This window comes from Dromaius novaehollandiae, chromosome 8 (assembly GCF_036370855.1).
Source record: "Dromaius novaehollandiae isolate bDroNov1 chromosome 8, bDroNov1.hap1, whole genome shotgun sequence".
NCBI classification, from domain to species: domain Eukaryota; kingdom Metazoa; phylum Chordata; class Aves; order Casuariiformes; family Dromaiidae; genus Dromaius; species Dromaius novaehollandiae.
Genome location: NC_088105.1, coordinates 30,149,519 through 30,163,018, shown reverse-complemented (window position 1 = coordinate 30,163,018; position 13,500 = coordinate 30,149,519). Strand labels below are relative to the sequence as shown.

The 13,500-nt window shown below is 53.6% G+C and overlaps 1 protein-coding gene across 6 annotated transcripts in view; it reads right to left on the bottom strand.

Moving 5' to 3' along the window:
* Positions 1–76: 76 nt before the first annotated feature.
* IPO13 (importin 13) overlaps positions 77–13,500 on the bottom strand; it is a 49,312-nt gene continuing 35,888 nt past the window's right edge. For 5 of the 6 annotated variants that reach the window (XM_026096742.2, XM_064516092.1, XM_026096740.2 and 2 more), the window contains 9 exons: positions 13,250–13,330; positions 12,795–12,932; positions 12,185–12,281; positions 10,244–10,296; positions 1,751–1,817; positions 1,517–1,575; positions 1,142–1,231; positions 742–923; positions 77–608 (listed from right to left, as the gene is read on the bottom strand). In XM_026096742.2, the coding sequence (XP_025952527.2) occupies positions 509–608; positions 742–923; positions 1,142–1,231; positions 1,517–1,575; positions 1,751–1,817; positions 10,244–10,296; positions 12,185–12,281; positions 12,795–12,932; positions 13,250–13,330 (867 nt within the window). In that variant the 3' untranslated portion in view covers positions 77–508. The remainder of the gene's footprint in view (positions 609–741; positions 924–1,141; positions 1,232–1,516; positions 1,576–1,750; positions 1,818–10,243; positions 10,297–12,184; positions 12,282–12,794; positions 12,933–13,249; positions 13,331–13,500) is intronic. The other variant, XM_026096741.2, reaches the window with a different exon arrangement.

The window sequence follows — 13,500 nt, the reverse complement described above, 5'->3', positions numbered from 1 at the left end:
CTCCCCCTAGATGGGCTCTTTCCCAGAGGAAAGGGGCACTCAAAGTCTGGGCACTGCAGTAATGACAGCTACAACATAGAAATATCCTTAATATAATTAGGTGCAGGGCCTCCCCCCTCCCAACCACACACATACAAACTAGCAGGGGGTGAGACCCCCTGCCCAGCCAGTCACTGCCATGGGCACAGAGGCAGCCTCCCCTCCGCAGGGAGCAGGCGCCCAGCCACAGCGCAGTGTGGGGCAGTCCGTGCTGGGGCAGTCCTGCCCAGGCTCCCCCCGCATCCTGCAGCCGGCACTCCCATCCCCTGCGAGGGGGGAGCATGCTGGGGGAACAGAGATGCTGACACCAAGATGCAGCCACCAATTCTAGCTGAGGAGTGTCCCAAGTGGGTTAATTCTAGTTGGAGGGTTATTCTACGAGCCGTACTGCAGCGGGGCAGGGAGGATGGGGGCTTCCTTGCAGGGAAGAGCTGGTCCGGGCAAACCGTCCGCATTCCTGGCTAGGTGCTCAGTAGTCTGCTGTGTACTCCGTGCCATGCAGCCCTCGGCACAGCAGGGTGAATTCCTTCACCATCTCCTTCACTCGTCGCTTGTTCACACGCTCTCTGCTAACACAAACAGAGGGGGGACAAACATGAGGGGGACAGGGACTGCAGCATGCAGTCGCACAGCAGAGGTTATTCCCACCCCGCAGGGGCACAGCTACTGCCTAGCCACCGCAGCAGCGAGGGACACACAAACCTGAGGATCTGCTGGCTAAAAGTCTCCTTCTGCTCGGGGCTGACGCGGGCTGAGGGGAAGCCATCCTGCTGCATGGCCTCCTTGATCCAGATGCTCAGGTAGCTGAAGCAGTGCTTGTTCAAGGCAAAGAGGATTTCTGCAAAGTGATCCATGAGGCTGCGGGAGGCCTGGCCACCAACGCCCTGCAACAGAGCAGACAGACCCTGTTGAGCCCTGCGTGGGGGGATGCTACACTCAGCTCAATGGTTGCTGCCTCCCAAAACCAGGGAGGCCCACTGTCACCCTGCCTGCACCCACCCTTGCTCCCACACCCTCTGCCCCCAGCTCTGCAGGGGATGCTCCCTGGGCATAGAGCTGTCCAGGGGCCTGCCCTGGACGCCACAGTCCCCGTGTCACTCACCTCCAGCACAGCCTGCAGCAGCACCTTGCCATTTTCATGCACAACTTGTCCCACTGGGGCAATCTCTCCGCAGCGGGGCAGCAGCTCTGTCTGCAACACACAGTCCAGGCCCGTTAATGCTAAAGCAGGCTCTGGGCAGCAGCTCCCTCGCCTGACCTGAGTCTGGGGAGTCCCCCAGTGCACAGGAGGCCCCAGAACCGCCCTCTTGCCCTCCCCGCTCCCAGCTCTTGCCTTCTGGGAAGGTCTGAGCTGCATGGGAAAGGAAGGGGATAGGTTTTGGAAAAAGAGGTTCTCATGCTGGCAGCTCTGGAGAGCCAGCAGCACATCCCTTTTGCTGCATGATCTGGGGACAAACAAACATGCCACAATACTCACAAAAAAGCCACAGGATGCTTTGACTGTTGGGGCCTCAGGGAACTTGAGAGAAAGGACACCTGTGGGCAGAAGGCATTCAGGTTAGCAGCCAGAAACCCCACGGCTTTGTGATACCCCATGCCCTTGGCTGGTCTGTTCCCAAGTCTGCAGGAAGAGCAGGCTGGTTTCTCAGCAGAGGGGTTTGGAGCACATATCTGCATGTATAATGCCTGTGGGCGTGCTCAGGGTACTCACCACACTGAAACACTGCTTTGACATCCAGGTTGCTACACAGGAAGAGGTCTGGCTTCCTCTTCAGAGCCTGCAAGGCACACAGATGGACAGAATAAACACAACTCTACAGAGGCAGCCAGAAAGACTCCTAGGAACCTGGTGCCCCAGACAGCCTCTGCCTGGACACACACTTACCTGGGCACACTCATGATACACAGCAGATTTACACAGCATAGAAGGAAACCATCACTTTTACCCTCAAGAAAATGTCAGTCAAACATCCAGGGAGTTCACTACAGTCAGGGAACTCCAACTCCAAGAGCTGAGGATAGATGCCAAGGTGGTGTACACACGAATGCTTCAGACACAGACACGGGACAGAGGTTTCCTGTCCCAACAGAGCAGGACAGGCAGACGCAGCGCTCCTGGGACAGGGGCAGCCATGCAGGGCCCACCAGAGAACAGACACCGCTGTGTTTTGTTCTTCTCCTCTTGGGGATTCTGGGGTCACAGCAGTAATTTCAAGCACTAACCCAGTGTTTTGCCCCCAGTCTGGGCCAGCAATGCACTCCATTTCAGCTCCAGGACAGAGAGGGCAATGAGATGCCGAAGTTGCTTGGCACTTCCTGAGCAACAACCAAATACGAGATCAGAAAAGCTTTGTGTTTCCTCTGCTCGGTGATCCCACCAGCCACTGTGGGGTTCAGCCCTTTGCTGTTCCACTGCTGCTGGGGCGACCTGAGCTGTGGCACAACAGGGCCATGGCCATGCAATGGCCTGCCTCCCCCCCCACCATGCTGGCACCCTGTGGCATGGCAGGGGGGCAGTTACCAAACAGAAGTACTTCAACCTGCACTTGCCACTCCATGGGAAGGGTTTCTGCCCTGCCATAGGGAGTCCTGCTGCACAGGAGGGCCACATCTGTGCCCTGACCATAGCTGTGGACCAGCACTGGGGACAGCAGCCCCATAGCCTGCCCTGCTGTCACTGCAAGACTGGGGACAGCAGTCACAGCTCTTCTGGGATAACAGACTCACAGCAGGGTGCCTTGCTCTGTTCCTGGAGGGCTGAGCGCCCAAGCTGGGAGCCAGACTCCTTTCCATGCTGCAGCCTTGGGCTGAGCTATGTGCAGAGCCACTGCAGCACTGCATAACCCTGCCACCCTCTGAGCCTGCTTCCCAGGATGACATCAAGGACAGCTTTCAGCTGGCAGTGCTCAGGAGACATGGCCATCTGCCCCTGGCCAGGGCCTCCACTGGGAGCAAAATCCAGTTATGTCCCCCACCCCTTCTCTAGAGACAGTCCATGTCTGGTCAGTGCTGGGAACGTATGCTGGAGATGAGAAAACTGAGCAGCAGGTTTCAGGGTTACCCCACATGCGTCTGACCCTTTGTATCATGCACTGCGGGAGAGGACCTGGATTTGAGACACCAAAGGTATCCCTGGTACGGTCCCAGGGATCAGCTTCCAGGCTAGATACAAAGGGGGCTTCGCTGGTGTGATCGGGACCAGATTATACTTGTGTGTGTATATACAAACTGTGTGCATCATTCTTGATGACATGCTAGAGACAATGTCTGATAGCTAGCAGCTGTACAATGGTTTAGAAACATGTCCACTCATCACAGCTGCTGTGCTCTCACCACAGAGGTCTAGCCAGCCCTGTACTGGACAGTCTGCAAGATGCTTCTTAGATGTAGTCATAGAATATCTCAGCCCCCAGCCCTGCTTTGGGTTCCCAGTACGGTGACTAAGGGCCCTCTTCCCCCAGCAGCACATTGCTGGCAAGAGTAGTTAACCCTCTGGTGATACCATCCAGCCATAGGTTCCTGTCCTCTGCCAGTCCAGGGGGCCAGTTTTAACCCACATCCTGCACACCGCAAAACTATTCAGCTGGCACAAAAGTCTTCCAACAAGCTCAGGTAACAAAAGCCACCTACCTGCATGGTGCTTCTCCTAGACAAACGGAGCAGCAGTAGCCAGAGACCCCAAGCTCTCCTGCAGGCTCATGGCAGCACCTGCTTCTCACTCCATGAATACCATGGGGAAAGCGTGGTCTGATACTGGAAGTGCTCCTCCCCACAGGACATCTCCACCCAGGGAGCACAGAGCACAGGCCCAGTCTGGGCACACACCAGCACACGTCTCATGTAGACAGAGAAGCTTTTTTCTCTGTGCGATGGGGCCCTGTGGGGCTTTTCCAGTAAGGAGGCTGTACCTGGTAGGTCCAGCTGCTTTCCCCAGCACCAGTAACCCTCTCCAGCCCCATGGCCTCTCAGTACCAATCTTCCCTCTCCCTGTCTGATGCCAGAGCACCTCCCAAGTGCGGAGCTAGCAAAAGGAGTCATGGCCAGGGCAGGTCTTTAAACGTCAGCCTTTTCAGAAACTAGAACCTTCCCCCTCCATCCTTTGCTGCAGAAGACAAAGTGCAGAGGTGAGCACTAGCTCTCCGGCAAGGGCTGTTGCAGCCTTTGCTGTTCAGCAAACTGAAATGTCTCAGTGGTGAAGAGCTAGGTCAGGCACAGAAAGGACAGTGAGTTCTCCTCTGCAGCAGTCAGGAGACCCCTCAGACACTTCTTCAAAGCAGGCTCCTCTTCTATAGCACACTCTTCAGAGACAGGGAGGAAGAGTGGGAACAAGAGAGGCCACTGAGACCCTACTCTTCCAGCAAGCATGAGATACAAGGGAAGACCTACACAGCCAGTTCTTGCAGCACTCCAGAGCACACGGAAAAACTCTCTCATATCTGGCTAGGAAACTCCTACCACTGCATTAACAGGGGCATTGTGGTTGCAGGCCCTGCAAAGAGCAATCTCAGGGCTCCTGTCCTTCAACTCATCTCCTTGAGGGTTAGCATCAGAGCATGCCACTGTCTCTTCCCAGACTGCATGCTGGAGCTTAGGAATGGCACAGGAACATGGCTGGCCACCAGGGCCTGAGAGGGATGGTTAGCACCTATCTGCCTGGCCGAGCTCTGACCCAGCAGGATGCAGAGCAGCCTGCTCGCTGTGGCTCAGCAAGGCACCCATGACTCCCAGTCAGAGCACCTGGAGAGCCCAAGGACTCTGCTGCTTGTCCCTGGGAGAAGGGCTGCGCTGCTCACCTGGCCTGCCTGCATGCTGAGCTCCTCTGCAGCCACAATGCTGGCTAGAGGGAAATAGCTCTGCCTGCACTGCAATACAGCCTTAGCACTGAGGGAGGAGCTGGCAACAGCGTGAACCAGTTCAAGAAAGCCAAGTGGAGGACATGCAGTGGGCTGAGCACCCTGGCCAGTCCCTGCCTAGGCCATCCCAAAAGGCGCCACCTTGTCTGCCCGGCAACGCCCTACTTGCACAGTCATCCCTTGGATTCCTAGTCAAGCCAAGGGGCATCACCACAGCACCCTGGAGATCTGTGCTGGTGTAGAGAGCATCATCAGGGTGGTTGGATGTGTCTGCAGCCCTTGGTGAAGAGGTAGGCTGGAGAGTGCCTCCTGCAGCAACAACCAACAGCCCAGTTCACTAGAAGCTGGGGCTCTGACACAGCCTGGAGCACCTCCCAGATCCATCAGGTCCTGCTGGAGGCAAAGACACTTTCCTGGGCCAAGAACCAGCCTGCCAGACAGCTTTGAACTCAAGAAGGAGGCAGAACACTTCTCCCAACAGCAACATCAGGAGTCAGGCAGATGGGAGACAATATAGCTAAAGAGCTAGCAGGAGAGACAGGTCTTGATTTGGAGACTGTGCAGGAACAGTTAACAGGCAAGATGGGACATGGGAGAAAGCCAAGATGTGGTCTGCACCCTTGGGAATCCAATACAGAGCAACCACAGTGCAACTCTGAAGATGCATATGAGCGATACCTGTAAGCAGGAGGGGACAGGTCAGAGGGCCCTGTGAGGGAGAACTCCCAAACACCAGAACCCACCACCTTGTTGCCTGGATGCAGACCCTGGGGTAAACACCAGCCACTGTTGCTTTGCAATCCCGGGCATGGACACTCCAGATACAAGGGAGAGGTGCTGACCACTGCAGCCCTCAAGGTGAGACACTCATCACAGGCATGGAAGCACTGATGCTCCAGACCTTCTGACATAGGATACAAGTACTGGTCAGTGCATACTTATGGCAAACGCTTACTTTATACCTGAAGTCTAAAAGTCTGAGTAATAAAAATAACTGCAGGGACTCTAGCTTTTGTAAGATATTTGGTTTAAGCCAGCACGGTCTCACAATCGGCCAGCCATCACCAAGAATGGATTACGAATGAGCACGCTGGCTGACTGCACCTTGAGATTTACCAGTGCAGGGAACCAGTGCTGGACAAAGGCACTGCTAGTGAGCTGGTGCCTAGACCACTCCTGGTCCAGTGCTATCCAACGGGCTGGCTAGTCTCCTAAGGAGCAAGGTATAAAGACGCAGCTGTTGAATTTCCAGGAACAAAAGACCGGCAAAACGATCAGCAGCCCTTACTGGGGAGTCCCATAGCCTGATAATCATGCCCGAATAAAAATATCATAAAGTCAGCTGAAATCATAAGTTGTATAGACAGCTCCCTATGTGCTTGTGACAAAGGGTTAATGTGCAGGTATTAAGAGGTGGGAGCAAGCAGGAGCCATAAGGGTGTGCTTCCTTTCTTCACTAAATTGGCAAGAAGTAAACAACTGGCTATAATTCTAGTATCCACATCTTTAAGTCACAGAAAAAAAGCCATGAAATGATCCAAGGGCTAGGGAGAACAGGCTCCAGAAACACCTTTTAAAAAGCTGAGTTATCAGAATGTACTGAGAGGATCTGTTGACAGAGGAACAGGAGAAAAAACAGTGCCTGGAAGGAGAAACCAGACAAATTTGAGTCAAGGAACATGATACATTTCTACCAAAGTGATTAACCACAGGAGCAGATTGCCAGGGAAGTGGTAAAATCTCTGCCTTGACGCATTCAGGTCCAAACTTGATGATGCTCCCATATAAGCATCAGCCAAACAAGAGACTGGCCACTCTACAGGCAGAACATGTTTGGATATAACAGCTTCTGCCACATAAAAAGACAAAGTAGATCTAAAATTCTCTCCAACTTTAATCCTGTGCATCTACAAATGCTCAACGGCACCACTGAAGAGCACGTTTCTCTGGAAGAGGGCAGGCCATGCTGGGGAAGCAGGACACATCTGTGCTGTCAGCTAGCTCTTGAAGTCATGAGAGCAAAAAGCCAGGGGAGACATCACCTCCCTCAGGTTCTTGATGTGTTTCAAAGCACCCTGCCAGGTCACCAGTCCTGAACATGGGCAGACTAAGGAAAAGGAAGAAACCCTTGGAACAAGTCCTACATGTCACAAGACAGGAAGGGGATGGGATCCTTCAGTCTCCATGGGGCTGCTGGAATAAAAAGCCTAGGAAAACATCAGGCAGCTGCTGGAGGTGGTGGCACGCCAGCAAGAAGTCAGTCATCTCGCAGTGACCAAAGACAGAGCAGCCACTGAGGTAGGAGCCTGTACCTGTTCCACCAGCAGGACCTGGACACAGCCTTCCCTCCAGAGGATTCAGATCGGGGCAGACAGGACTGTCTGGGAGAGACAGGCATGCCACAAACACACACGCTGCCAGCAGGCTGTCTCAGTATCTGCCTACAAAGAAACACACTCTCTCTTGCCCAGGAAGGCCAGTATGTAGTAGAGTTTCCCAGCAGATGGGATGGGTAGTGCTTGCTCTCACAGCATGACTAATGGAAATGCAGCACAGCTGCACTTTTCTCTCCAAAAGAGCACAAATATGCTGTGTCCAGACACAGAGAAGGATCCCAAGCTACAGAGAAACTCAGCATCTTCCAAAGAAACAACAAATAGGATTGGAAGTGTCTCAAGAGGTTGCCTAATCCCTTACCCACCTCATGGCAGGCTCAGCTCTACCTTCCCTCCAAGGAGCAACAGGGTTGTTGAGAATCAGTTCCAGCCCTCCAAATGACAGCAGCTCCCCAAGTGATCTTTCAGTGCTCTTCTATGCTGTTAGAAAGATTTGCTACCACCTAACCTGAACTCTTTTCTGTTATTTCTGTTACCTTTTGCCCCAGCCAAAGTGAACAAAAGAGGAATTTTTACCCACACTTGTGGTATTACCTTTTATACACCTGAAGACTCATGCAACTCCTCAGGCTTCGATCAGTCTTTCCTCCCTGTCATGTTTACAAGCTACTGATCATTCTTGATGCTTTTCTCTGTGCTCTCTGGTCCATATCTACAAAAATGTCGTGCGCCAAACTGGGCATGCTGCTCCAGTTGAGGTCTCGCCAACGCTGAGCAGCAAAGAAGGATACCTTCATGAACCTCACATACATCTCCCATTTATGGATCCTCACGTTTGAAAACCTTGTAAAAAAAGTTACAACTTTCAAAACTGTCATCAGGAAAATCTACAAACACTTTCTAATAGTGTCATAATCATTTCAGATCTTTCAACAGGAAAAGGGAAGAAAATGCTGCAATACTAGTTATGAGACAAGACTGGTCTCAGTGGGATCTGGACTTCAAAGTAATATGTATGGACACTGCTTAAAAAGTGAGGTGTGGTTCCCTCACCCTGGCTCCACGCCAGCTCCACCCAGCAAAGCCTGCACGTGGGCCAAGCAGCCGTCAGAGGGGGCTAACAGTTTAACAGCCAGGACAAGCCAAACATCCGCACAGAAGTTTGGCTGAGCTGGGTGATTGGAAGCCAGGACAGCCCACAGCTCTTGTACCTGCTTGGGTGGGTTGTCAGCTGCGTGACTGAACAGCCACCATGACAGAGACTGTGTCTAACTATCAGGAATATCTAGTTTAAAAAAGGACAGACGCATTTCAGAGACACAGATATGCTGTAACTCCCAGCACTGAGACTCACCGCAGACCCACTGGGTCAGACCAAAAGTCCATCTACTCCAGTGCCCTGTCTCAGACAGCGGCCAAAAGCAGATGCCCAGGAAGGGCTAAACAAGGCAAGTAGACGGACACTCCAAAGAGCTTCTCCCAGCTTCCAGCTATTCACAGCTTAAACATCCTGAACCAGGGAAAGTTAGTGTATTGAGAACCCCTCAGTGGATTTTTCTTCCATGAGCTCTTCCTGCCTTGTGCAATTAGAGGTCTTGTCATTAAAGAAATTAAGCAGACCGTGACTTTGCTAGGCCCCTTCTCACTGCCAGCAGCTCCAGAACATTTTCCATCACTACAGGGACAGCTCCATTCCCTCTAGGTAGGTGCCAGGGAATGCGCCTCACACTGGGGGACTTAATACTCACATCAAGGATGTCAGGACTTCTCCCTCAGTTGCCATAGCAGACTCAAGAGCAAGCCGGACTCCTGTTCCTCTCAACAGGTGTATATACACACACAGCATAGTACAGGCCCTCCCCACCCACTGCCAGCAGTGAAGTGTCAACCCTGCTCCTCAGCTCCTGCACCACAGCCCACTGCTCCCTGCCACACTAGTAGCACAACTGGCTTTGCCCTGGGCAATCCCCACTGCAGCTGCCTCTGGCAAAACAAATAGGATTTCTGTGCTTCAAGGGCTGCTGTGCCTGCTTGACAAAGTGCCTCTGGCAGCAGGAGGACCAGAGGAGGAACCATGGCACAGAGAGGAGAGTGTCAGCAGAGCTGCAGGTCCACAGGTCCTTGGACACAAGGTCCCTTTCCATCCCACTTGCTTCTGCTGAAGAGGGACAGGCAAGAAACTCCTCCAGACACGAGCTTTCTGCAGCTGCTTGGCCAGTCTGAGGGCCGTGTGCCATCGAGCTGGTGTCACAGGATTGCTCCCAGGCTGCAAACACAGGAGCTACTGTCACCACCTCTCAGCCACCATCCCAAAGAGCTGCAGGGGCATTAGGCAGTATGGCATGGTGGGAGTCCAGGATTGCAGGTGGAGCGGGCACAGAGAGCCAGGTGGCTCCCAGGGCCCAACAGGCCCAGGCACAGATGCCATGACAGGCATGTTGCTCCCTTCAGCAGATGGTTCAGAGCTGTCCCCGGCTGCTGCTGCCCACAGCTACGGAGAGTCTGCTTTGCCAGGTGACCAGACTCAGGCAAACGTTGCCTAGTAGTGTGTGCAGAGGGCTCTTTCCCAGCAGCAGCAGAGCTCAGGCCCTGGGGAAAGCCAGCCAGCTCAGTCTGTCCCTGCCCTGGAGGACCCATCAAAGGGGGCAGGTAGAAGAGTAGGAAAAGGACCATTTAATGCTCTAATTTTTTGTCACCCAAGTGTGACTCTGGCAGCAGCAGCAGCCTAAAGTGCCCCATGCTGGCTTCTGTTGTGCCCCTGAGGCCAGGTAAGAGGCGAGGGGGTGGCAGCTCCTAGGCTGCCCTGCAGAGAAGGGCACTGCCCTGGGGATGGTGCAAACCCAGAACTAAAGGAGAATGTTTTGTTTTCAACTTCCACGGAAACAGATGGAGAAACTCGATATTCAACTAAAAGGAAAAAAACGTTGTCAACAGAAAGCTAAAAATAGGTTTAAATTGAATTAAAAAGAGAAAGAGAGAGAACAGAAAGTGAATGAATAAGAAACTAAAACACACCTGTGCCAGGAGTTGCATAAATGAATCAACAATATCAGGATGATCCCTGGGCCCTAAAATATAATAAAGATGTAACTTAAGAGAAAAATCATACAAACAGCAACTCAACATCATATAGTTATGTGATACAGAAAGAATTTACAAGTGAAAACAGGAGTGTAGGGGAGGAGGGGTGTGTGGGGAAGGGGATGGGCAACATGAGCAGCTTGAAGCAAGTTAAAGAAACAAAACATACAAAAAATCATGAAACTTGGAGAACCCAAGAACAGAAAGAAACTGTAAAGGAACAGGTCTGAAGCCCCAGGATCTCCAGCCAGCACCTGGGTGCTGCAGAGCCAAGGAGATCTTCGTGTCCTTGGGGAGGAAGAGAAGGAGGAGAAGGGGCTAGCTGGGCACCATCTCCACAAGGAGAATTAGAGCTTTTGCATTGTGGGGACTGAGTGGGTGTCTTCAGACCACCATTTGGTCCTGGAAGATAACTGCAAGTGAACGACAACACCTCAGCAAATGCTTGACAGGCCCTGCCGGGCTCAGGCGTGCACATGCTTGTCACCAGCCTTAGCTGCTCAGGAGCCCCTGGCACAGCTGCCCTCCCACCCCTTCCCAGATGTTCTCCAAGCCCCTCAGTCCAGGACCCACACAAAGGCCTTTCCCCCAGCATCCTTCTGGGAGAGATCAGTTTAGCACCCAGAGATCTCCATGCCAGCACCACTCACCCTACCTTGGCATCCAATTCGTTGCACAGACACATCACAGCCCCTGCAGGGTCAAGCATCCCACCCTCTCCTGCTGCATTTGTGCCGACAGCAGAATCTGCTTGCCCTGCTCAGGGCTGACTGACCACAGAAGATGATCCTTGAGGTGGGAACACAGTCCTGGGCACCCAGTGAGCTGGGCAGCCACTCGCCTGAGCAAAGCTCATGTTCAAGCACTGGCACAACTTGGGCTCTGTCCCCTCACCAACCACCCCCCCCCCCCTTTTCTCTTGCAGACATGCCTGACGCTGCCCAGAGGCATCTCTGTCTCCCCAGGCTCTGAGCCAAGAGGACTTTACTGTACATACATCCACAGGCCGCTGACAAAAGCGGGCATGTGATCTCTGGATAAGCCCAGCTCACTTGCCCATGACCCAAGCGACACTTCAGCACAGAAGGATTTGCTCAGACTGAGGTGTCCCAAGGAAGCACAGGCCCTCATGGACCCCCCACCTCTCTAGGGAGCTCTGAGCCTTGTACTGGGGGAAAGCATCATGTTATCCAGCATCAGGCTGTGAACAAAAAAAAAAAAAAGACCTGTTGGGTGCCATACAAGAACAACTAAGATGCTGAAGGACCAGAGCCAGCAGCTCCACTGTACACTTGTCCCTGTAATGGGACAAGTCACCAGGAGGCTGAAGGGAGTTATGGCATGGAGGGGCCTGTCCTAACCCCATTTGCTTTTTGTGGCAAGCGGGTAATGCAGCCAGCAAGCCAAACACAGGACTGTCCCCTGCACGGGGATGCTAGGCACAGCAGTGGCTCTGAAAAGGTAGTTCCCCAGGTGTTCAGAGACATCTTTTTGCTTATACAAGGGCTTGATTCCCGGCCACTGCAAACACTGCTGGCCCACAGACAAAGGCCAGGGTCTCTCATTGAATGCAGCCTCACTGCCAAGCTGGGACTGGAGCTCCTGCTCTTCCCCTTGCAACACAGCAAGGCACCCAGTGCCAGGGCAGAACCAGGCTGTCACTGAGATCAGAGTCTTGCACTGGGGTTTCCTGCTTCTGCAGCCCTGTGAGGAAGGTACCCACCTTCCAGGGGCTGGGATGAATCCAAGAACAGACGTGGCCCTGTTAGCTTAGTTAGGAGTGAAAACAGCCATTCCTGGTAAGATGCCTCCAGACCTCAAGCATGCAATAGCCTGACAATAGCCCCAGCATGAAGAAGAATCAATCACACGTACCTTGCTGGAAAAGGGTCAGCGTGACTGAGGTAACGAGCAAGAAGAGGGCCTTGATGGGAGGGAAGTGGGCAGGCTCATGAGCAAAGATGTGAACCAGCTGCAAGAGACAGAGAAGGATTGAAGCTGCTGCTGTCCCTGCACAATCCCAGCCTTCCCGGGGAACGGCAGCCTGGCTGGGCAGCACAGGGCTTTCTGCACCCATCACAGCCACAGCAGGGAGAAGCCAGAGATGAATGCTTTAGTCCAGGGTGCAGTGACATACGGCTTAACCCATAATAGCAGGGCAGAGAGAACCGGGCTTGTCCCTACATGGAGGTCACTGCTCCAGTAGGGGCAAAGAGCGCTGTCTGTGATGGGGACCAGCCCAGAGCAGTGAGGTTAGAGCACTAAATGCATGGGATACCAAGGCTAGGCAGGAGCAAGAGGCGGCTGGCAGAAAGCCTTGTGAAGCAGTGAGAGATGCACTGAGGCAAAGGCAAGGAGGGACACCAGCCCCGTCTTCCAGTCCAGAGCCTGCCTCACATGCAACTCTCCTAGGATGCAGGCATGAGTGGAGGCTGCCCGGGGGCCACCCTGCTGCAGTGCCAGCCTTGCTTACACAGCTCCTTACCTGCCGTGTGAGGTCGATGGCAGAGGCCTGGGGGATGGTGCTATACATCTGCCCCAGCATCTCGCATAGCTGAGGCACCATGGGGGCAAAATCATCCAGAAGGGTCTTCACAGACTTCTCAAAGATGGCACAGACAGACTGCGGGAGAGGAGGGACAGAGTGAGCAACGGGCTTCAGAAGACCCCCTGCTAGTGGGGCAGGGCTTGACGGACAGGTCCCATGGGAGGGAAGAGATGGCAATGAGGCATGGAGAACAGCCAGGCAGAGGGCTCAGATCTGCTGTGGTGATGCTGCCCTACTCTGCAGCACAGGATGCTCCCACCAGGAAACACCCTTCCAGCTGCAGCAGGAAGGCATCCTGAGCCAGGGAGAATAGTGCGTGGTGGGATGTTGCACCTTCAGATGCAACGGCAAAGGCAGAGCTGCAGACAGTAACACATGAGGAGCCTGGTTACCTCCACCACCTGGGCATCATTCAGCCACTTGCTGAGGACCTTCTGTATGAGCTGGAAGACTTGCTGCAGAACCACCACCACCTGTGAAGAACAAGACAGACTGAAGAGAACTGGCCCCCCAGGCACTTGGGAGGGGAGATTCAATGGTAAGTATGGCCTGGATCCAAACTTTCAGAGACTACGGCTTCCTGCCCTCTTTGAAGCTGGGAAACTTCATTCCCTGCTGAAGCAGCCTGGCACAGCTCATAGCT